Source organism: Lontra canadensis, unplaced genomic scaffold (genome assembly GCF_010015895.1).
Source record: "Lontra canadensis isolate GAN:19392208 unplaced genomic scaffold, GSC_riverotter_1.0 scaffold1, whole genome shotgun sequence".
NCBI classification, from domain to species: Eukaryota; Metazoa; Chordata; class Mammalia; order Carnivora; family Mustelidae; genus Lontra; species Lontra canadensis.
The window spans coordinates 63,869,473-63,891,581 of NW_022630995.1; the positions used below are offsets into that span (position 1 = coordinate 63,869,473).

General features: G+C 56.3%; 1 protein-coding gene across 2 annotated transcripts in view; it reads left to right on the forward strand.

Annotated features, from left to right (window-relative positions):
• The window catches only part of SORCS2 (sortilin related VPS10 domain containing receptor 2), a 421,402-nt gene that overhangs the window by 162,547 nt on the left and 236,746 nt on the right, over window positions 1-22,109 (forward strand). For both annotated transcript variants that reach the window (XM_032855524.1, XM_032855534.1), the window contains exon 2: window positions 7,196-7,263. In XM_032855524.1, the coding sequence (XP_032711415.1) occupies window positions 7,196-7,263 (68 nt within the window). The remainder of the gene's footprint in view (window positions 1-7,195; window positions 7,264-22,109) is intronic.

The window sequence follows — 22,109 nt, forward strand, 5'->3', positions numbered from 1 at the left end:
CGTAAAGGACGGGAATGTGTGTTCCCTCTCTCTCTTGCTGCATTATATCTGTGAGCAGTGGGAGAAAGCCCCTGTGCTTGCCCAGGGCAGGGTCTGATACCCTTCCCCCTCGGGAGTTTACAGCCAGGTCTGGTCAGGGTGACCCTGCCTGAGTGCAGTATCTGGCCCAGTACCTTCTGTGTCCCTTCACAGCCCAGCCACCCCCCAGCTCAGGATCAGGTTTCTCGAATGGCTTTGCTGGGAGAGAGAGAAAACGGACATTTATGGAGTGCCGACTGAATACGTTCATCAGGGTCTAGTCTTCACCCTTCCATGGGTGCCAGTCCCCCGGCATAAAAATGAGCATCTTTATCAGGTTTTGAGGACAGGAGGGAGAAGGACTCCTCAATGTGAGGGCTGGGGAATGTCAGCCTTAGCTACCAGGGTGAGAGCATGCTGGGGTGTGTGTGACCCCAGTACGTGCACACGTGCCTGAGGCGTGAACACACAGTAAGTGACTCAGCCCAGGGCTCGGTGTCAGCAGCCGTAACGGGTCTCTGGTGAGAACCTGCCCTCCTTCCCGTGTCTCCTCCGTCACCCAAGAGTAGGTTTGCTCCCGTCCAGCCCCTATCCCATCCAGTGCCATTCCCGTCCAGCCCCGATCCCATCCAGCCCTGATCCCGTCCAGCCCCGATCCTGTCCAGCGCCATTCCCATCCAGCCCCGATCCCATCAGTTTTTCAGTTGAGATAACACTCGAGTGACTTAAAATTCACCATTTTAACTCTTTCCAAGTGGGCCATGATCCTGTGGTTTTTACATCTACTGTGTGTTAATAGTTAACAGTGGCTCTGTTCACTGAGTGGGCATTCTGGAGGCCCATCCGTGCCATCCACAGGCCTGCCTTCCTCCTCCCTATGGCTGCGAGGTGCTCCCGAGGGTGGCCGGGCTGCAGGCCATCTATCCCGGCCTGTTTCCAGTCTCTCCCGATTACGGTGTCGCAGGAAATGACTTTGGACATCCATCATTCCATATGCACAAGGACGTCTGCAGAGTAGCGCCCTGGGGCAGGGCGGGTGTCATTGCCGGGCCACAGCGTCCACGGGCTGCAGTTTTGTGAGCTGTGAGGTATTGGTTTCACGATGAGTGTGTCTTACACACCCACCGGCAGCCTGTCGAAGGTGCTGGCCTCTTGCGGCTCCTTTGCGAGCCGGCTCTCTCTGCCCTGGACCAGCATCCTTCCGAGTACAGGTAGAGGGTGACACCAGGGCCCACGGGCCTCACATAAAGGCCAGCCGGCAAGCTGCTGTCTCACACATGCCCTGGCCCGGCTGGAGCCCCCAGCCCCGGGGAGCCTCCGGGAGGGCCTGCTGGCACTGGGAGGCCATCCTGATGTCCGTCACCTTCCAACACCTCCCCTCCCTGCCAGCTGTAGATCAGCCTCCTCCACCAGCATGGGCTGTTGGGGTCGATGAAAACAGCTGCCACCATCTGCCACCAGAGGCGCCCTCCTGCTGGGGCCCGAGGAGCAACCTCCCCCCCCCCCCCCCCCCCGCCAAAGCTCATCATTTTTTGGAACAAGTGGTGAGGTGCTGGGGCTGGATCGGGCCTCCACAAAGGCACCCCCAGGAGGGCGTTTTAGCTCCCAGCTCTGGACAGAAAGCATCCCTTTTTGTGCGTGAGGATCCCCAGGTGTGGGCGGCCTTCCACCTTTCTGTGTGGCAACGTGTGTTTACAGACCACAGAACACACCTTGGCATGCTCTCCTGGGCATCCTGGAAGCCTGAGTGTGAAGGGAGGGTTCGCATCCGTGGGCCCAGAGGACCCGGCTGCTCCTTCTCTGTGGCGCCCCCTGCTGGCCATAGTGAGCGATGAGACTGTTTGTTGAATGAATACTCGAAGTCACCATAAGATGTCTTATTCTCTGCCTTCGTTTTTGACCTCCCTTTTCTCAACACTGGATGCCTCATTTATTCTTTGTGTTCCCACATCAAACGCTAGCTGTATGATCTAGGGGCTATTGTTTTATGTCTCTGTTCTCAGTGTGTAATGGGCACAGTCAGTGCATGGGGGAAGACACTAGCCTCCTTCCCACCCTCAGCATCTCTCCTGTGGGGCTCAGTGCACCAGGGGGTAGAGAGCCAGGGTGGGCTTCTGCAGGTGTCCCTGGTCTGGACCCCTCCCCTGTCTGGGCTTCTGATGGGGGTGAGCAGATGGGGACTCAGGCCCTTTTTTGCGTACAGAGATATGTCAGTGTGGTTTCTTAAACATTAAGGTTAAAACACAGATTCTGAGTCAGCAGGTCGGGGGTGGGGCTCCATTCGGGTTCTGCATTTCTGGGAGCTCTGGGGAAGTGTGCATGCCTGGGCATAGACCCCACTGTGAGCAGCGAGGACCTCGCCTGACACGGGCTGGCCCTGTCCCAATTGGCAGGGGCAGGGCCAGGGGCAGGGGAAGACTCATCAGTGTGCAGGGGGCCCTTCTGGGCCCTGAATTTTCCTTTTCTGATGGGAAGTCCGTTCTCGGAGTTCACAGTTGAGCCTGAATTCTCGCTGCTGCGTGAGTGCGTGTGTGTGTGTGTGTGTGTGTGTGTGTGTGTGTGTGTGCGCGCGCGCGCGCGCAGTGGGCTTGTTGATGGACAGCTGACCTGAGCCAGAGTATCTGTTACTTTTCTTGGATTATTCTTGAGCCCGTAGAAGGCGCAGGGCTCAGTGATCCATCCACACGAAGGACTTGCATCTTCACTCAAGACTGCGCAGCCAAATGAGGCCTGGCTGTGTGCTGGCCATGGGTAGGGGCCCCGTGTTTCACGGGCGGCCACAGCAGGGCCCCTGGTCAGTGCTGCTGTGGGAGCTCCCTCCCCAGGATACAGAAACAGCTGATGTGGACACGTGCCCGTGGCCATACAGGCTGAGGGGGCCTGGGCCCCGGGATACCTGTGCTCTGATTTCTGGTGGAAGCCCGTGTGGATGGATGTCACCCTCCTAGCAGCCTTGTGATGCCCTACTGAGTCCGCTCTGATGCGCAGCTAAGGAAACTGAGGCTTGGAGGGCCAGGCTTGTCCCCATGCACTGCACCCTCCTCGTTTGTTGGATTCCGCTGGAGATGTGGGTGCAGCCATGCCTGGGGCACCTGATGAAGGTAAACACTGTTTGCAGGTGGAGATGCTTCTTATTGTGCCATTGGGCTCTGCAGCCCTGGGCCCCAGCGCTCCCTACTGTGAGCCAGCCTCCTCTCCAACCAGCAGATCTGCTCATGCCCCTTACGGGTCCCCTGCCGGTGGGTGACTCTGCTGGTTCCTCCAGCTGCAGGGCTGTTTCTGGAAGCCCCTTGCAGGGGCTCTGAGGGACAGACCCGCTGCCTTGTTTCTAAGTGCATTGTATAGGCTCCTTGAGGAGACTGAGGAGTGAAGGGTGTGTTGCTGGGGGTGATGGGGACAATGACTCACCATCTGGGTCTGGAATTGGCCCCACGAGCTGCAGAAGCTCTCTGCATGAGTTAGGGTTTCTTTTCCTTCTTGGGGAGAGAGTCCTGGGCTGCCGCTCAGTGGAGGAGCAGGCTGGCGAGGCCCGTGGCTCCCGCCTGTGGAAGCTATTCCTGGGCCCCGGATGGGGCTCTTGGGGGACCAGGCCTGCCCCTGCTGAGCACACTTCTGTCCTCTGAATCTGTTTCTCCGTTTCCAAAGGCAGGCATTAGATGAAGCCATCCCAGGGTCCCCTGGGCTCGGTGTTCAATCTGATGCCTCCTATAGCCTCCCACCTGGGCCCATCCTGCTGCTTCCCTGACCAGGAGATGAGATCCAGCAGGCTTGGGTAGAATGGGGTGTCCGCAGACTCTCTCTCTCCAGCTCTATGAGGGGCTGGAGGGGTATTCAGACTGGAGAACATCAGGGCTGGCTATGCTATTCCTAGGGTCCAATGCATAGTGAAAACATAGGGCCCTTTGTTCAAACATTTTTAAGAATTTCAAGATGGGGACAGCAGAGCATTAAACCAAACGGGGGCCCTGGGGGGCTGCTTGGGTCGCACATCAGCCTGCTGGTCCTGGCTGCCTGGGACACTCTGGTTGGGGATACCTCATGTATGCTGTCCCTGGGAAGGGGGTGGGCTCCCCCCACCAGGATTCATGAGATCCCTCCCCTGAGGGCTGGAAGGCATCACTGTGGACAAGCGGAGGCCTCAAGAATGGGGCGAGTTCTGGACCCTCGGGTGGTGTTTGCTGGTGTCAGAAGGAGATGGATGGGCTCTGGAGGGAGCCCCCGACAGCAGGGGTTAGTGGGGTCAGCTGGGGTTGGCTGTGGCCTCGGCCTGACAGATTCTGTCTCTGCCCTGGATCAGCTTCTAGAAAGGGATATTCATTCATTCATTCATTCATTCATTCAATGAAAACTGGTGAACTCTTGCTCTGTGCTAGGCTCTGCGAATTCAGGTGGAATGAAATAGATCATGTCCTCCCTGCCCCCGATGGAACCCACAGCCCAGCAGCCTCAAGGACAAGCAGGCCTGGGAAGTCCACAGAGCCCGGCTTCTCTTCCTGGGGTCACAGGTTGGCTGGACCCAGGGGACGGGACATCTGTCTGGAGCAGCACCCCTGCCATGATCCCATGACACCTCCTGGGCCTGGGGGACTGGCAGTGTGGGGAGGAGACACAGGGGTGACCTGGGACCCGAGGGGCCCGCCCTCTCCCTGCAGGGGCTTTTCTCCAATCCTGGTCTCCTCCTTGGGTGTTCCTGGCTGTCTGGAAGGAGTCACGGAGGCCAGTGGTGGGCTCTGGCCACCTCAGGGATGGGAGGAGACCATTGGCCACAGCTGGGAGCTAGAAGCCCCAACTCCTGTTCCAGACTTTTCTCCCACCAGATCAAAGCACCCAGAGCTTCGGGGATAGGCCAGCCACTGGAAAATAGTTCCAGGATATTTCATTTCCAAAGCTGTTCATGGAGGAACCCCCGCCTTCCCATCCCCCAAGGGCAGGCCATACTTTTTAGTTTTTTGTAACGACTTTCAAACAGTAACGAAAACATGGGGTCCTTGTTCAAACCCTTGTGAGAATTTTAGGATGGTATCGGTGCACAGATGGCAGAGACCCAGCCTCACCCCGAGTGTGGAGGACACACCGTCTGGGCTCCCAGGCTGGCCCAGGTGCTCACCGGCTGTGCACACAGGGCTTACCCTCCCTCTGCTCGTCTCCTTCATCGGTCGGTGGGGATGATGAGAGGCCCTTGGGTCCCGAGTAGAAACAGGCCTTAGTCATGTTAGCAGGAGGCATGCCCAGTGCTGGGACCCGAGGCAAGACACAGTCCCCTCCGCCAAAAGGCTCATGATTATGTGGTGGGAACTGGCCCTGGGAGGGTGCCAGAAGGGAGAGCACAGTGTCTGGGAAGTGTGGGGGACATTGAACCAGGGGAGGGGTCCAGGAGTCTTCCGGGAGGTGCTGTCACTTAGACTGAGGTCTGAGAGTCTTGTAGGAATTACCCAAGGAATTCGGAGTGGCGGTGGGAAGAGGGTCCAGAAGGCCCCGTAGGGTTGGTACTGGGAATATGAAGGGGCTGGGCCTAAGTGACGAGCCCCTCCCAGAAGGGGGTGGGAGGGGCACTAGCCCTGCCTGGAGAGGTACCCCAGGGGAGGACTATTCCCAGCAGCAGAAACCCCCAGACAAGGAGCTCAGCCTGCAGAAGGGCTGAAGTGCCATATTAGGGGGTGAGCTCCCCACACCTCCAAGTGTGTGGGCAAGGCTGAAATGGCTGGGGCTTGATAAGGATGTTGGCTTGAGGATTTCACCCTGGAGGGGCTGCATTAAACAGACTTTGAGGTCCCTTCCAGCTGTCACACTCCAGCTCCTCGAAATCCCCTCTGGGAACAGCGAGACTATGAAATATAAATCAATAGGTTAAAAATACGCTTGTCTCCTGCACGTCCAGGTCCTGTCACTCTGCCTGTCTCCCTCGGTCTTCAGAGGATTCCTGCTCGGCTCGGGCAGCCTGAGAGCCCGGCAGGAGAAAATCGCTTTGTTCCTGAGCAAGGCAGGGCTGATGGCGTCTCTGTGGATGGGGCCTCGAGTTGGTTTTTGATCATTGCTGCCTCTAGGATGCACACTATCCCGTCGCGGCCGGCGTCCCCTCCTCATGCCTTCCCTGCTTTCATCACTGGGGAGAGGACGATCAGGCAGGCCATGTCGGGGGGCAGCTGAGCCCCCAAACCCGAGAGCTGAGGAGGTGCCGCCGGCAGGAAAACAAACTCAGGGATGGCCGGTGTGGTGACCCCGGATTAGCTGGGGTAATGGCTCTGCTGGGGGGGGGGGGGGGGGGTGTTCCCCGGTTACCTCCTGGGGTTCCCATGGCAACGGGAGTGTTAGGAGCAGCTAATAGGGACTGACAGCGAGTGAAATGAAATTTGATGTATGGGAAAATGCATCGGCCAGTGAAATAATTGGGGAGAAGGCGCTTTTTCCCGCCGGGCAAGGCCAGTCCTCACTTCCTTTCTGTTGTTCTGTGAGAACTTTCTGGTGCTCTTAGACACAGGTGTTTTTATCAGCACGAACAGTCGCCTTTTCTCAGGGGTGTGAGATGGCACAGGCTCTGTCACACGGGGCCCAGTGTGTGTGTGATGAATTGTTCGGCATCCCTCGCATGAGTGTGTGTGTCCTCCGCTGTGTGCAGCCCACTGCCGTCCCACTCGGCTGTTCTCGGGCCTTCCACAGCCCGTCGCTGGCTCTGCCATCAGTCAGTGCTCGCCCGGGGGTGGGGTGCAGTGGGGTGGAGTGGGGGGTAACCACAACCCGCCATGCTGGGGCCTCCTCCTGTCCTGGGTGCAGCCCCGGTGGGCGTTCTTGGCTGATCTCCAAGTCCCCATCTTCGGAACCCTTGTCAGATGCGTTCTGTGCCCAGCCTGGGCCACCACCTCAGTGTCCCTTTGGCCCCAGTTTGAGAAGGTCCAAGGCTGGGTTTGAGTGTTTCCTGGCAGCTACCGGGTGGACCTTGCAGGACTGGGATGTTCCCCCAAGGTCACTGTGAAGAGTGGGGTGAGGTTTCAGAACCTAGACTCAAGGTGCTCTGCTGCAGGGCGGCTGGAGCCCCCCAGAGAGCCCGCCAGGAGGGTCCAGGCAACTGATGTTCAACACAACACCCCAAATCCTGGGTGGCGGTGGCGGGGTGTCGTCTTATCCCTCTTCGTTCAGAACCGTGAAACCCACTGATTTCTTCTCTCTGTTGCCACCACAGGTGATCTTGATCCTGACGAAGTATTACCATGCAGACATGGGGAAGGTTCTGGAAAGTTCTCTGTGGCGGTAAGTCACCCCTCCTTATGCACCTGCGTGTCTCCCTAGGCTGAGGGCCGAGACCCCCCCCATGCCCAGCAGGAGCAGCCCTGTGAGTTGATGGTCTCCCAACTTTCCTTTTGGCTGCACAATGCGCGTAGAGAACATGGAAGGCGATTGAGGGTGTCCCCCGTGGGCCCACACAGCCCTGGAAAAGAGACAGCCCTATAGAAAGTATCTTCGCTGGCTTTTCTTTCTGTGTGTCCTCCCCCCGCTTCCTTTTCTCCTCGCCAGGGGAAGACGGTTTGCATCGTGAATTCAGGTCAGTGCGCAAATGCCCTCTGCCTGTGCCCTACACTTGAGATGTGGCTCTCAGAGTCCACCAAATATGCGATTCCCCTCATTGTTCAGACGTGTTTCTTTCTCTCTGGCTTAGCTCAAGAGCTTGGTGTATAAATTGGGGGGGGGTTCTCTTTCTACGTGAGATGTGAATTCAGCCCAAGAATGTCAAGCAGCCATTCTGATGTTTTAAACGAGGTGGGAGAGAAGGAGGTTTTGAGAAATCATGTCGGTTACTCTTGTCTTCGATGTTTACACCCGCTCACCCAGACAGCGGGGAGGGAGGCTCCCAGCGTCTCACGCCGTCCTTGAAAAGCTTTTCTCGGGCAAGGATCCTGTTTCCTGCAAGTGCCGACCGTCGCTCCCATGTTCCCTGGGTGTTGAGCTGTTTTGGTTTTCAAGATGTGTTTCTCAAGGAACAGTTAATTCATTTTGCTATTTGAAATCCATGAACAACACCCAGACCTGCTCATCAGGAGTCCCGTGTGTGTGTGTGTGTGTGTGTGTGTGTGTGTGTGTGTGTGTGTGTTTGGGGTGGGGGTGGGGCTCGAGCTGATTTATTTTTTGGTTTTTGGCTTTGCTTCTAGGGCAGGAGCATGATGGTTGATTCCGTTGGCTCTTGTTGGGGGATTCCTACGAGCCTTTGGGAAGGTGTTGAAATGGCACCTCGAGCTGGGTCCTTTCCCTATTGTATGAGGATGGTGTCGCCTGGGGGCCAGCTGGTGTGGTCAATGGCGGTCCTGATGGCGCCGGGTCTGGGGAATAAGCCGCACGTGCCGCCCTGGGTTTTTCTTACCCCTCTCGTGGCAGCCCTTTGAGGGTTTGTGCTCTGGGACTGGTTTCAGGGTTAGGCCCCCTGGGGAAGGGCTGGTCCATGGAGGCCGTTCCCCTCGCTGGGAGGATGTTCCAAGGATGAGTGCCTGGGTTATGCAGAGAACAGAGGCACCCGAGTCTTCTCTTCCCCTAAGCAGAATTCTGTAGTCCCCTCGTCAGCCCTGCCTGCCGCATGTCAGCCGAGTTCTAAAGTGGGGGACTTCTCCTTCCTTAGCACCCCCCAACCGTCCAAAGCCCGGGGGTCCTCCGCTCTCGGTAGCATCTCCATGGGCCGCACACAGAGGAGACGGAGGTGTCGTAGATGTTATTTTGACAGTGAACAGCCCTCCTCGGTGTATTCTGTGCCCATGGGACAGAGTTGCCCATCCTCGTGGGGGACACAGTGGGGATAGTGCCTTTGGGCCAGCCCTGGGGTATGGGGACTGGGCCTTCTTGCTTATGGACTCCAGATTCAGATTCTTCAGATGCGGGTAGAAAAGCCAAGAGAGAGGACAACCACCCACCTCGGGGCCGCTGGGACGGGGCCTCTGGGACGGGGGGTCCCTCTGCTCCACCCGAGCCTCAGGTCCTGACCTGTCCCTGCCTGGAAGACTGTGCATGCCCAGCAAGCTGACCCAACCTGAAACGTCCCTAGAAAGGTACACGGTCTCGATGGAGGTTTTCTCCAGAGCAAATCAACAGACTTTAATTCTCTGTGTTCTCATCATTGTACACAGACATTTCCTCTCCTTTATTAAAAATACATGCAAAGGAATTAGTCATGTCAGAAGCAGCCCCCTTCCCTGTTCAGCGCCATTCCTTCCTCTGTTTATCTTTCTCACGCGGTCGTGTTTATGGAGTCAGACCTGGAATAATGTCTTGCGTTCTTCACGCATCTGTTTCCAGCTCATCCCTGTTGGCCTGTGGCCACAGCAGGGCACTCTGGGGCCTCGAACTCATGCTGGAATGGGTTCCTTCTGACGCTAGCCACGGCACCGCCATAAAGCATGTAGATGTGTGGTTTTCCTCCTCCTCCTCTTGGTCCTGATGTTTTAAATGAGGTGGGAGAGAAGGAGGTTTTGAGAAATCATGTTGGTTACCCTTGTCTTTGATGTTTATACCTGCTCACTTCCTTTAGGAGGCTTCACTTCCTGAAGTGGTATCCCGGGGCGATTAGCAGCAGGAGGACCACTCTTGCTCAGACCAGCCTGCCCAGCACTTGCCTGATGTCCAGTCTGTGAGAAGGTCCTAGGGCCGCTGGAACAAAGGATGGAAGTGACAGGAATTCATTCTCCCCCCACCCTGGAGGCCAGAGCCCGAGATGGAGGTGTGGGCAGGGCCGGGCTACCCCTGAGGCTCCAGAGCAGGGTCCTTCCCCCTCTTCCAGCTCCTGGGGCTGAGCGGACTCCAGGTCCCGTCCCCATGGCCTCTCCTCTGTGTGTCTGTCCTCTATGTGCCTCACGACGACACTTACCATTGGATTTAGGACCGGCCCAGGTGATAGGGGTGATCTCATCTCACAAGCTCTAACTTAATCACATCCATAACTGCCCCTTTTCCAAAGGAGGCTGTGCACCATCTCTGGAGGTCGGCCATGGACATGTGGGTTTGGCTCCGCCGTTCAGCTCCCGGCATGGTCATGTCCCCTCTGGCCACACCACCCAGATCTGACTTCCTGAATGGCTCTTGCCCCGGCCCCTGGTTCTCCATTCTTAGCCATGCTCCCTTTGCACCGCTCCATCCGTGGTGGGGCCCTGTAGCCCTTCCCAGCTCCTCCCCTCTCCCCCTGCTGCCCTTCCCAGCCTCTGCCCTTGCAGGGCTCTGGGGACGTGAGAAGCACACATGCCCACAGTCTGGTCCTATTCACTCGTCCCCAGTGGCTTCCCAAGGCTGGCACTGGGGCAGCCCAGCATTCCTTGTCCCAGCACAAGGGATTCAAGGGCTGGAAGCTACAATGGCAGGTGTAGAACGTTGGCGCTCGTGGTCCCGCGGAAAGATGACATGGCTTGTATCCATTCCGGGGTAGAGCCATGACGGTTTCAAGGGAAAGATAAATAGCATTTGGAACGCGGAACTAAGAAAGGCATGGTGTGTAAGGTCTCCTGTGCTCCCATTCCCTGCCTGCAGGAGAATGTCGCTCGGTCCTTCTCCTGGTTTGGGGCTGTTCCTCCAGATGCTGGGAGACATGGGGCAGCCAATGTGACCTGAGGGGCTTCCCAGGACACTGGGCAGGCAGTTTGAAGACTGAGACCATTCCTGGGCAAACAGAAGAAGGGTTAGCCCTGAAACAGTGGCGGCCAAGTCCACAGCCGAGCCCGCCTGGGGCCCGCAGCCTGGAGCAGACGTTCGCAACCCCCTGCTCTCCCTGGCAACTATTTGGGGTCACCTGGCCGGTGGGGGCTAGTGGGTGATGGGCGGGGACAGTCTGGGTGAAGCCATGGAAGCTGAGAGCTGAGCCTGGGCTAGCCCTGTACCGGGTCCCTCCCTGTCATAGATGTTAATTTTTTTTTTCCTGCCTGGGATTTCTATCTCTTCGAAAAACACACTTTTACAGATTCTGATCAAGCCCAGCTCTCTCCTCTCTCCTCCCATCCCCCACACCCCGCCATCGCCCACCCAGAAGAAACCACCGTCTTGAAACTGGCGGGGACCGTCCCCAAGGGTGCATTCGTGGTGAACGACACGCGTGTGCATCAGTCCACCATCGATGGGTTCTACTGTTCAGCGTGTTTAAAGAATTGATATAAATGACATCATGGTGCCTTTCGAAATCTGATTTATATTCCCAACTCAGTTTTGGTAATTTCTCCGTGCAGCACGCGTTAGCTGGCTGATGTCTGCGTCCCCCTGCTGGGGGAGTGTGAGGATTCCCCCCGCCCCCGATTTTGTTATTCCCATCAGGGCTGCCATGAGCATCCCCACATGCATCTCTAGCTTCCTTCTCCGCTCCCTGCTGCCCGTCTATCTGCCGAGGGATGCCCGCTCCACGTCTCCACAACCATCAGGCTTCGTGCGTCTGCACTAGGGTGGGTGTGAGGGTGTATTTCATCTTTGTGATTTCGCATTTTTGTTTATTTCTCATCTTTGTGACTCTTCATGAACCTGGACATACTTTCTCTGTATATAGTGACTTGTCAAGTTTCCTCCCCTCGGATTCACCTGCTTGGGTCACCCATCTTTTTCCTCTGGGAGGCTTAACGTTTTCTTAAACCCTGCCTCTCTGCTGCGAAGAGCCCAGATGCTCTCCAGGACCCTTGATTCTAAGGCTCCCAGCAGACGCTGTTCATTCTCTCCCAATGGCTTCTTTTTAAAAAGATTTTATTTATTTTTGGGGGGAGGGAGAGAGAGAGAACAGGTAAGGGGGAGGGGCAGAAGGAGAGGGAGACTCCACTGAGCGCAGAGCCCGTCTTGGGGCTCGATACCAGGACCCCAGGATCATGACCTGAGCAGAAGGCAGACGCTTCATCGACGGAGCCCCCTAGGTGCACCTCTTTCCAGATAGCTTATCAGAATGATGCCTCTTATGAGTATTTGTCTTTGCCACGTTATTTTGTGCACGATTCTTAGAAGAGTCATTCTATGGGTGATAAGGGCGCCTAACAAGTCACCCTGAGCTCAGTGGTGTGAACCACATACTTACCCTCACGCCCCTGGGTGGACTGGCTTGGCTTCCTTGCACAGGGCGTGGACAGGCAGCTCTACTTCAGGCTGCAAGCTGGTGGGCATGGCCTGCTCCCCCTGTGTTTGTTCTGGGACCAGGCTGACAGGATAGAGGTCATGAGGACATGTTCTTCCCCTGCGCCACACGGCCTCTCAAGAACCAAGCCAACCCCACAAGCACGTTCATGGCTTCTGCTCACCTCCCATCTGCTAGAATTCTGTCCACCAAAGCAGCTCGCGGGGTTCATCCTAACCCCAGTGGGGGAGGGGAGCTGAGCAATGTTCGCTGAGTGACAGTTGCATATATCACATTGGTCATAGGGGTTTGGTGAAAATACACGTTTTGTGGTCCTCTAAGTTTGGGAAAACTTCTTAGGTTGAAAATCAACCAGGTTTCTCTGACTCAGGACTTTAGGCATCTCTGACATGCCAGTGCCCCTCGGACGTCTCCTGGGGGGACTTGGGAGGCGTTTCTCCATCTCATCCGAGACTGCGCTCTTTCATTTTGATTTTATTTAAATGTTACTTCATTTAAAATTTAAATTAAATCAGATTAATTTCAATTCCATTTTATTTATGCATTTTAATATGTATGTATTATTGTATTTTTGTTCGCTGAGCATTTCCTGGGACCAGGTTTCCTGGGCACCGACTTTGGGAAGCTCTGTTTCATGGATTTTGCGTTCTGGTGGAGTTGGCATTTGAGGTGTTGAGATCACTTCTGTTCTTGTAGGATGTTATCGCATTGTTACCCAACCCTGCTTAAAATCCGAGTGGGTTCTGCGGTCCTATCCTGTCTCCCTGGATAGAATTTGAGCATTCTGTGTTGGGAACGCAGGGTCTGGGGTGCTCAAGGCAGTGAGCCCCAGTCCTCTGAGGACCTCTCCACGTGCACTGATACAAAGCGGCCTCCAGGTCCTGCCCTGCAGACATGCATGACAGCGGGGGTGGGGACGTCCATGTAGCTCAATGTCCCAGGGTGAGGTGGACAGAGATGATGCGCGCCCTTCCTGAGCCGATGGCAGTCCCTCAGGGGCCCCGAGCGTCAGGGCGAATGGGGACACACTGGGCCGATGGAGTCCCTCTTGGAAGGCAGGGGAGCCTTAGACTTCAAGGGGCTTCACCCCGAGGCTAACTTGGGCCCTGCTGCTGCGTGGTTCATGCCCTGCACGCATCGGGCTTCCGTTTGGGCTCTGAGACCTCCCTGCCTTGCCGCATAGTCTCCTGTCTCCCCTGAGCCAGAGATGGCAACGTGAGGACAGCAGCTAATGCGTGGACGCCTGGCACTTAGTAGGTGTCCTCCCTCCCCCACCGGCCTCTCAGGGCGAGGGCTTCAGCATCACCGTGGAGGCCTGAGCTTGATTTAATCAAGACCCAGAGCAGACAGGGATCAGGACCGGCACTGAGTTAAAAGCTTTCAGGGTTTGAATCTATTCGGTAAATAATTCGATTTGAATCAACAGTTTGATGAGGTCAGGCTCTGAGGCCTTGAGGTGCCTGTAGAATACTCTAGAATAAGAATTGGGGTCACAGGACATTTGAGGAAGTCCCTCAGCATCCCCAGCCCTGAGCCTCTTCTTCCTCCCTCTGTCCTCACTCAGGTCCTGGCTCCCCCTGTTCCACGACCCTCCCAGGACTCCTCCTAGCTGGTGGTGACTATCTTCCTGTCTGCTGCCCGTTCTCCTCCTTCTTCCCCTCCCCCAACCTCTTCCCCTTGCTTCTTTCACCTCTCTCCACCATCCATCTCCTCATCCGTTTATCCCCCTTCTGTCCGTCTATCCTTCATCCATTGATCTATCCATCTCCTGCATGTTCGTCCCCCGTCCACTCACCAACCCCCCCACACCCATCCATCCATCCATCCATCCATCCTCCATCCACCCAGTATCCCTCTCCTGTCCACCTACCAAACCCTAGGCATCCGGGCATCCATCTATCTACGCACCCTCTATCCATCCATCTGTCCTCTATCTGCCCTCATGCATCCCCTGTCCACCCCCCACCCCCCATCCACCCATCCTTCCATCCACCCACCTTCCATCCCCCATGTATCCATCCTCTATCCCTCTATCCCCCATCCTTGCATCCAGCCATCCAGGCTCTGGGTTGGAGTAAGGCATGGTGAAGCAGCCCCAAGACCCCCAGTTTAGTAGCGGGCACAGATGAGCAAACGATGCAGGTTGATGACATATACTCTGCACCACGATGAACCTGAGAGAACCGGGGAAGGACTAGATGCCTGCACTCAGTTCGGTAGAGTGGGTGGTGGTCAAGGAGGACTTTCTGGAGGAAGGTCCCGTCCTCTGGCACCACTACAGTGTCCCTGCCCTTCCAGGGCAGCTCTCTTTGCACGGTGCCTCCCACATGGGTATACTTGTCCCCTGCAGCCCCAGTTACCACCCCCACCCCACCCCACCCCCCGCCGCCGGTTTCAGCCCTGGTGCAGCATGCCTCATGCCCCACGCCCCAGCAAACCTTTGGCGACCTGAGCCTGCATTAGGGAGTACAGCTGCTGGCCCCGGCAGGTGACAGGAACATTCTAGTCCTCTCCAGCCTGGTCAAGCCTGAGTCCAGCTTCCTGGGGGTGGGGTGGGGGTCTGCCCTTGGGGAAGCCACAAGCCATCTGGGCTCACCCCTCATCCTTCCTGTGGTTTTCTCCCTCCTGCTCTCGTATCCTGTTCCTGTGACCCCATTCCTGCAGGCTGGAAAGGCCAGCCCCAGGCTCTGGAAGACTGCACACAGGACTCCACCTCCTTTGGGAGGACCCTGCAGCATCTAGCAATGGCAAGGAGGCCTGTTGCAGCGATGATGGCTGCTAGCCGGCTGTGAAGGCCATCCTGTCCCTCTGAGCCCACAGCACAGCCTCCCAATCCCTAGGATCCTTCCGGAGAAATGGGGGATGGGGCTCAGTGGGGAGGGGCAGTCTGTGAATTTGGGGTCGCGATCTGATTCTTGGGCCTGCATTTAGTCGAGGGCTGTCTCTTTGGTGCTCAGTACACTTGCAGATTTTCATCTAGAGCACTTCCCCAGCTCCCTCTTTGAAGGGCCTGCTGGGGACAGCCTCCTTAAGAACTCTGCCCTGTGTCCCTGGCCCTGTCCCGGCTGTGTGCAGATGTCCCTTCCCCAGCTGGGCCAGCCACCTCCCCTGGGCTCTCCCAGACCCTCTCCCACAGCCCGCCGCTCACCTCCTCCTGGGATCAGGGTTTCTGTGTTCTCCATTCTGTAGAACAGACTCAGGCCCCTGGGGTTTACTGAGCAGGATCAGAATCTGAGAAACACGGCCCATGGTAGTCACTTCACGTTCCCTTAACTGGGAGCTGCGTGCCGCCATCCACCCCCTGAAAGATGTTCTCGAGGGGCACCAGGGAGGCTCAGTTGGTGAAGCACCTGCTTTCGACTCAGGTCATGATCCCAGGATCCTGGGATTGAGCTCCATGTCCGGCTCCCTGCTCAGTGGGGAGCCTGCTTCTCCCTCTCCCTCCACCCCTCTCCCCTGCTTATTTTCTCTCTCACTCTCAAATAAATAGTCTTTTTTAAAAAAAGAAAAATGTTCTTGATAAGGATATTGCTAAATTCTTCTCCAGAAAATTCTCCCTAAAAAAAAAAATCTTATTTCAAAAAAATTATAATCTACGATTATCGTAGAGATTTTGGAAACTATAACATAGGCATAAAAACTACCCTGCGGTAACCCACCTTAGGAGATTACAGCCGTTAATATTTCAGACGAATGTTCTCACTAGTCCTTTTCAGATGCAAATATATATGTGTTTTATAAATTTTCGATACCAGTTTCATGTTATATCTTAAACATTTTCCTATGCTCCTGAATGTTTTCAGACTACTGTTTTTAGTGGCTGTATTCTAAACTCTGGGCAGAAGGAGACATTATTTATTTAACCAAATCCTTTTTTTCAGACATTGGTGTCATTGTCAGTTTCCAGCTGTGTAAGGACATAAATTGGATTCTGGGGAGCAGCCCGCCCACACCTTGTCCCTACGTCTCTGAGGACTTTTGTAGCGTAAATGCTTGAGCACGGGCTTCCTTCTGTGCCTGTTGGATCACGGGGTGTTGGGATCCTGGTGTACATCTTGGAAGCATCGGGGCCAGGCGGGAAGCTGGGAAGAAATCAGAGCACCATTTAGGGAGGAGGAGAGGAGATAGACGCCACGAGAGCCTCTTCCTGTCCCGGCACAAACGTTCCTCCAGCTGAGGAAAGCCGAGGCAGCCAGGCCCGGGAGCGCTGTCCTGTGCACCCCACAAATGGATGGAAGCCTTTGACCTTGACTGGCCAGAGCCCCATCGCTCCCTTGGTGCTTCTTGAGGCCCTGAAATGTGTCAGGCACCATCCTAGGTGTCAGAGACTCAGAGTGAATGGAACACAGGTGTCTGCCCACCCCCACCACCATGGGACATCACCAAGCTGGGGGAGAACAGGGGATCCAGGGTAAGCACCCCCCACCCCGTCTGTGAAGCCCTGTGAGGCCTGACAGAGTCTCAGGAGCTGTGATGTCCCAACTTACTGGACATGTGGGGACAGCATCCCCTAAAAGGAACCTTAGAAATGGGTTCTGAAGGATGAATAGAAGTTCGCTTGGTAGGGAAGGGGAGGTGAAGCAGGGGACGGGAATCAAGGCAGCAGGAGAGGCAGGCAGTGGCGCAGAGGCTAGGGATGCCCAGAGTTGCGGGGAGCCCCCTAAAACTGGCCAGGATGGTGCACCTCATATGTTTATTTTCTTTTGCTGCTGTAACAAATTATCACACACCCGGTGGCTTAAAACAACCCAGGTTCATTACCACATAATTCCAGAGGACACAATTGCGATGTGATATGGGTCCCACTGGCTAGAACCAAGTGTTCCCTTCCTGAGACATTAGCGGAGAATCTTTACCATGGCCTTCTGCAGCCGCTCAAGGCCACCTGCGTGCCTTGGCTCATGACCCTCCTCCACCCTCAGTGCCCAGCACGACCTCTCTCTCGCCCCTCTTTTACTTCCTGTCTTTCTCTGACCATAGTTTGGGCAGGTCCTTCCTTCCAGGAGCTGTGTGATTAGATCAGGCCCACTGGGAGAATCCAAGAAGATGGCTCCATCTCCAAGTTCTCCACTTGTAAAAATTTCTCTTGGTGCCAGCACACTGCCATGCCTTGGGATTATTGGCTGTGAATGAGACACTAGCCTTTTTAGGGAGGAAGTGACTGATGGGGGGGCAGTGGGCAAACATCTGCTGTGAAGGAACCTGCAGGAGAGGGCAACTGACCATTTCAGAGGAGGTGGTATCTGAACTGGGCTTTGAAGGATGAATAGGAGTTTTCTAGGTGGACAGACAGGGGAAAAGCATTCCAGATAGAGGAAATATTGCCGATGGAAACGTGGAGGCATGAACCAGCCTGGTGGGAGGAATCTTAGGAAGTTGGGAGGGGCTGGTCAGAGGATGATGGGAGACAAGGTTGGGGGGCCTGTGAGGGTTGGACCCAGGAGCCCTTTACGCATGAACGAGATGACCAAACTCTGTCCTATAGGTGGTGGGGAGCTAGGCATGGTGTTGTGGGTTGGATTGAGCACACAGCTGCAACATTGGGGGGGAACAGTGGGGGGCAATCGCATGGTTTAGGGAGACCCACTGGCAGAGTGGAATATGGAGAGGGGGAGACCATGGGACCCCAAAGCCTCGTCCCTCCTCGCCCCTCCAGGACCCAGTGGAGTGCAGAGCCCCAGTTCCTGGGAGGGAGGAGTTGGGGGTGGGCGCAGAGTGCCATTCTTTCCCTCACTCGCCTCCCGCACCCCTTCCTCCCCCCGCCCCACCCCTGCCTTACCCTGCAGTCTACAGAAGAACAGAGCTGGATTCCCTGCCCTTTGAGTTAAAATCACACTCTGCCCTGGAGATTTATTGCATTTTAATAAAACTCCCTGAGTGGGAAACATATGAAAACACTATCTTTGTTTTCTATTATGTAATAAACCTCGTTTGAGTGTGTTTTGAAGGATGGAGCCATAAACCTGTTTATAGGGCGAGCAGCATCCAGGGGATGTGCTGGTGGCCGAGTGGCATCTCAGGGGCCCCTGTTGTTAGCCTGTGCCGGGGACAGTGAATCCGTTTCTTGGAGCCCCGGTTTCCCCATCCACAAAGAGGGAGCTGCGGGGTCGAGCACAGTACTCTTGGTATAATTTGCTAAACACGAGGGTAGAAGATTTAGCTGTTTTTATTTTGCTGTGAACGTTATTTTGTTGGGAGGTAAATGCTAATATTTGGGGGAAGTATGGGCACCCCGATTCTGGATGTCCCAGCTCTGCCATTCACGAAGGAACCTGGGCAAGTCACTCGCTGTGTCTGAACCTGTTTGCCTGCCTGTAAAATGGGTCTGTTTGCTCCCCGAGCTCTGCTGATGAGGGTGGCAGTTACTGGGGGGCACCCGGCAAGGGACCTGCTCTTCCCTGGGCCTGACCCATGTCCTCTGTTACAACTCCCCATGTCTGTTCCCTGCGGTTCCCGTAGTCACTGATGTCGGCCCTGGAGGATTCAGGGAAGGAAGGCCACCTTCCTGTTCAGTGGGGCCCGAGTCGGAGGGTGGCCCCTGAGCCAGGTTTGGGGAAAGAGGGGTCGGCAGAGGAGAGCACTGGGGAGAGAGTCCTCTCAAGGGCTTTGGTGGTCATCGCATCCTGATGACAGGGAACATACAGGATTAAGTAAGTGGATGGGGGAGGGGATCCTGGAGAAGCTGAGTTTCAGGACTGATGTCACATAAGCAGACATGAGCTGGTGCCATCAGCTGGGACCCTTACCAATCTGAAACATTGTGATTCCTCTCCTGCCCCCTCTCTCTCCTGTCCCCTCTTCCCTCTTGTCCCCACCATCTCTCTTGTACCCTCCCTCCCTCCATAATGTCCTCTCCCTTCTTCCTGTCCCCTCTCTCCCGACCACCCTCCTGTCCCCTCCTCCCTCCTGTCCTCTCCCTTCCTCCTGTCCTCTCACTCCTGTCCCCCTCATCCTTCTTGCCCTCTCCCTCCTGTCCCATCCTCCCTCCTGTTCTCTTCCTCTTATCCCCTCCCTCCTTCCTGTCCCCTCCATCCCTCCTGTCCCCTCCCTCCCTCCTGCCTTCTCCTTACCATCCTGTCCCCTCCTCCCTCCCCACCTTTCCTCCCTCTCTTCAGCAAGTTTCTCCGAGCCCTGAGCACATTCTGGATACCCTCCTTGACTCCAGGAACTCAGAACTGAATGAGAGCGACTCATGGCCCCTGCCCTCATGGGGCTCCTGTGCTTCTGGCCTTCCTCTCTTCTCCTGGAGATAGTGTGACAGGTGGCTGAGAGCACAGGCTTTCAGAGCAATGAGGAGTCTCTCCTGGCTCTGTCTTATTAGCTGTGTGGCCTTGGGAGAGCCACTCCCCTTCTCTGAGCCCAGGTTAGCTCAGCATCGGTCAGATGGGGACAGCAGTATCGCCTGGTTTGGCGGGTCCAAGGACTGAGGAAGCATCAGGGAAAGCAGCTGTCCCTGTCGCCACCCTTGCTGATGGCACTGAGGGCTGGGTCACTGAATTTGACCCAAGTCCCTTTGTGTAGCGAGTGTGGTCTCTTAGCTACAAGCTGGCGACTTTCTCCACTGGGCCCTAGGAACTGCGGAGTGACTGTGCCACAGGCCTGGCCCTCACGGGGCTGGAAGCTCTGTCTCCATCTCCTGTCCCCACGCGGGGCATGCTCAGTGCTGCATGGTCCCTCTCCTGGATGATGTGCCAGACTCTGAATCAGCAGGGGTCAGTTCCGCACCTCCCCTCAGAGCCACTGTCCCGCCAGCCTGTGTCACAAGCCCTACGTGTTAGACGCAGTTTCTCTGGGCTCTTTTCTCTGTTGTGCTGATCATAAGCTCTCAGGATTTAAATGCAGTCTTTGTAACACTGTTATTTTAATCAGTTCTCATTTCCAAACCTTCATATGGTTTCTCCCCATATGGCGCGTCTGTGTGCCCCACCAGGCGCAGGCGGGAGGGAGCCATGTCCTTGCCCTCCTTCACTCTTGCCACAGGGTCTAGAACAGTGCCTGGTGCCCAGGGTTTGAAAGCAGAGACCGGACATCTTGCTTGTCTGCTCTGTGAGCTGCTCTGGGTAGTGGGGGACAGTTTCCCGCCAGGGACCAGACTGGGACCAGAGCCTGCCCTCGCCCAGTACTTGCTGTGTCTTTGGGCAGGGTCTGTGCTCCGGAGACCCAAGCTGCCTTCTCAGGGATGTGAGCTCTAGCAACATTTACTGCTGGTAGATGTTAACCGCCAGCCCCCCAGGAAAGAACCCTCATGTGTGCTGCTTCTCAGGGCCCATGAGAATGGACATGTAAATTCCCCACCATGGCCAGTCACAAGCTACAATGGAGTTTGGAGGAGACGTGCATCATGGGCTCTAGCTGGTGTGAGCGAGTGAGCTGTTGTGAGCTGGTACCAGCACACCATTGTTCAGAAAGATTCCCGAGGCCTCCAGCCTTCCAGGAATGGGCAGATCTGTGAGCAGCTGTCTGGGAGGATGCCACTGGCCCAGCAGAACAGCTGGGATGTTGTTGGCTCTTCTCAGGAAACTTAGCCACCAGTAATGCTGGCACCTAGTGTGTTTCCTGGCTGCGTGTCAGGAGTTGGTGATGGGGCCTGAGATGCCAGACAGTTCTCTGTTCCTCATGCAAACAACAGGATCATCATCTCAGCTCCCTTAGCAAACCCCCAGAAGCAGAAGCGCTGGGTGGAAGGGTTGGAGAGCCTGGGAGATCCAGGCCTGAGCACTGTGTGACCCCAAGAAGGCTGTGGCTTTGCCTCTTGGCTTCACTTTCTTTGTCTGCCCGGTGTGGATGCTGAGCCCTGCCTGCTGGCTGTGAAATCCGGGTCTGCACGGCCTTCTGAGTCAGCTGGGGAAGTGGAGGCTCAGAAAGATCCAGAGGCTTGCCCACAGCGGTCCAGAATGTTGGCAGCACCCCCTAGTGGTAGCAGGAGTGGGATCCCAGCAGGGCTGGCTTTTCCTAGGAGGGTCTCAGCAGGAGCTGGGTGAGGGACCGCCAAGGGACCCCGTTGCTTCCTGGTCACTATGGGGTGGGGGACAATGGCAGGGATGTTGTGTCCACAAGTCCTGTCAAGTCTGCTTAGCCTGCCATCACGCAGTTGGGTGTCCTCTCGCCTCTGGGAGGTCACCCAGTCAGGACAGTGTGTGAGGCGGCCAGCACTGAGGTCAGGATGAGAGGACCTCAGATCCCACGGCCCCCACTCCCCCAGGCTGCCGTGCTAACCACCTCCTGGTGGGGCCGGCTCTCAGTCTTGGGAGAGTTGCCAGGGGGGCAGTTCCTGTCAGGGTCAGCGGGAGGCTGGAACAGACCTTGCCCCTCTCCTGACCTTGGCCCCCTGGTGGGATGAGCTCCAGGGACTGGCCATGGGAGCCTGGGGGCTGCATGGGCCCCCACTTTGGGCCCAGATTTCGGAGGCCTGCAGGTGACCCTTGGGTGCTCTGTGTTCCTGCATGGTCCTGGCTGTCAGATCCTTCCACAGTGAGGGCACATGAGAGCCTTGTGTTTTCAGTTTAGCTAGATGTCCCCAAGCCCTGTCCCTTGCTGGCTATGGAGTCCCGCAGGCTGGGCTGGACTGGCCATCTCCTGCTCCAAAACGGGCAGATAGCCCCCTACCCATGGTGCCTGTCCAAGGCACCCTCCGTTTCTGCTGGTGGTTTAAGCCATGGAGGCCCTGCCCACAGAGGGCCCGAGTGGGGAAGCTGGAGTGGGAGGGGATTAGCCCACTGCTTCGGGAACCCACTGCAGAGTGAGTCTGGTGCCCCCCCCACAACCCCAGGCTTGGTGAGGAGACAGGTGGCCTGCAGAGGCAGGTGCTAGTGGCCCACGGGGCCAAGCCTCCAGGCATACTTTGGCCAGAAGAGGACCGGAGGAACCTGTTACTGAACCACCAATACCGAAGAACTGGGATTGAGGTTCTGATCTCGGGAGCAAGGAGTGGGAGGGGAAGCAGGGTGCTGCTTCCCTGGTGCTGACTCTGGGCCACTGTGCTGTCTGCCAGGAGGGGCCCAGAGTTGGACATCATCATGCCCATCAT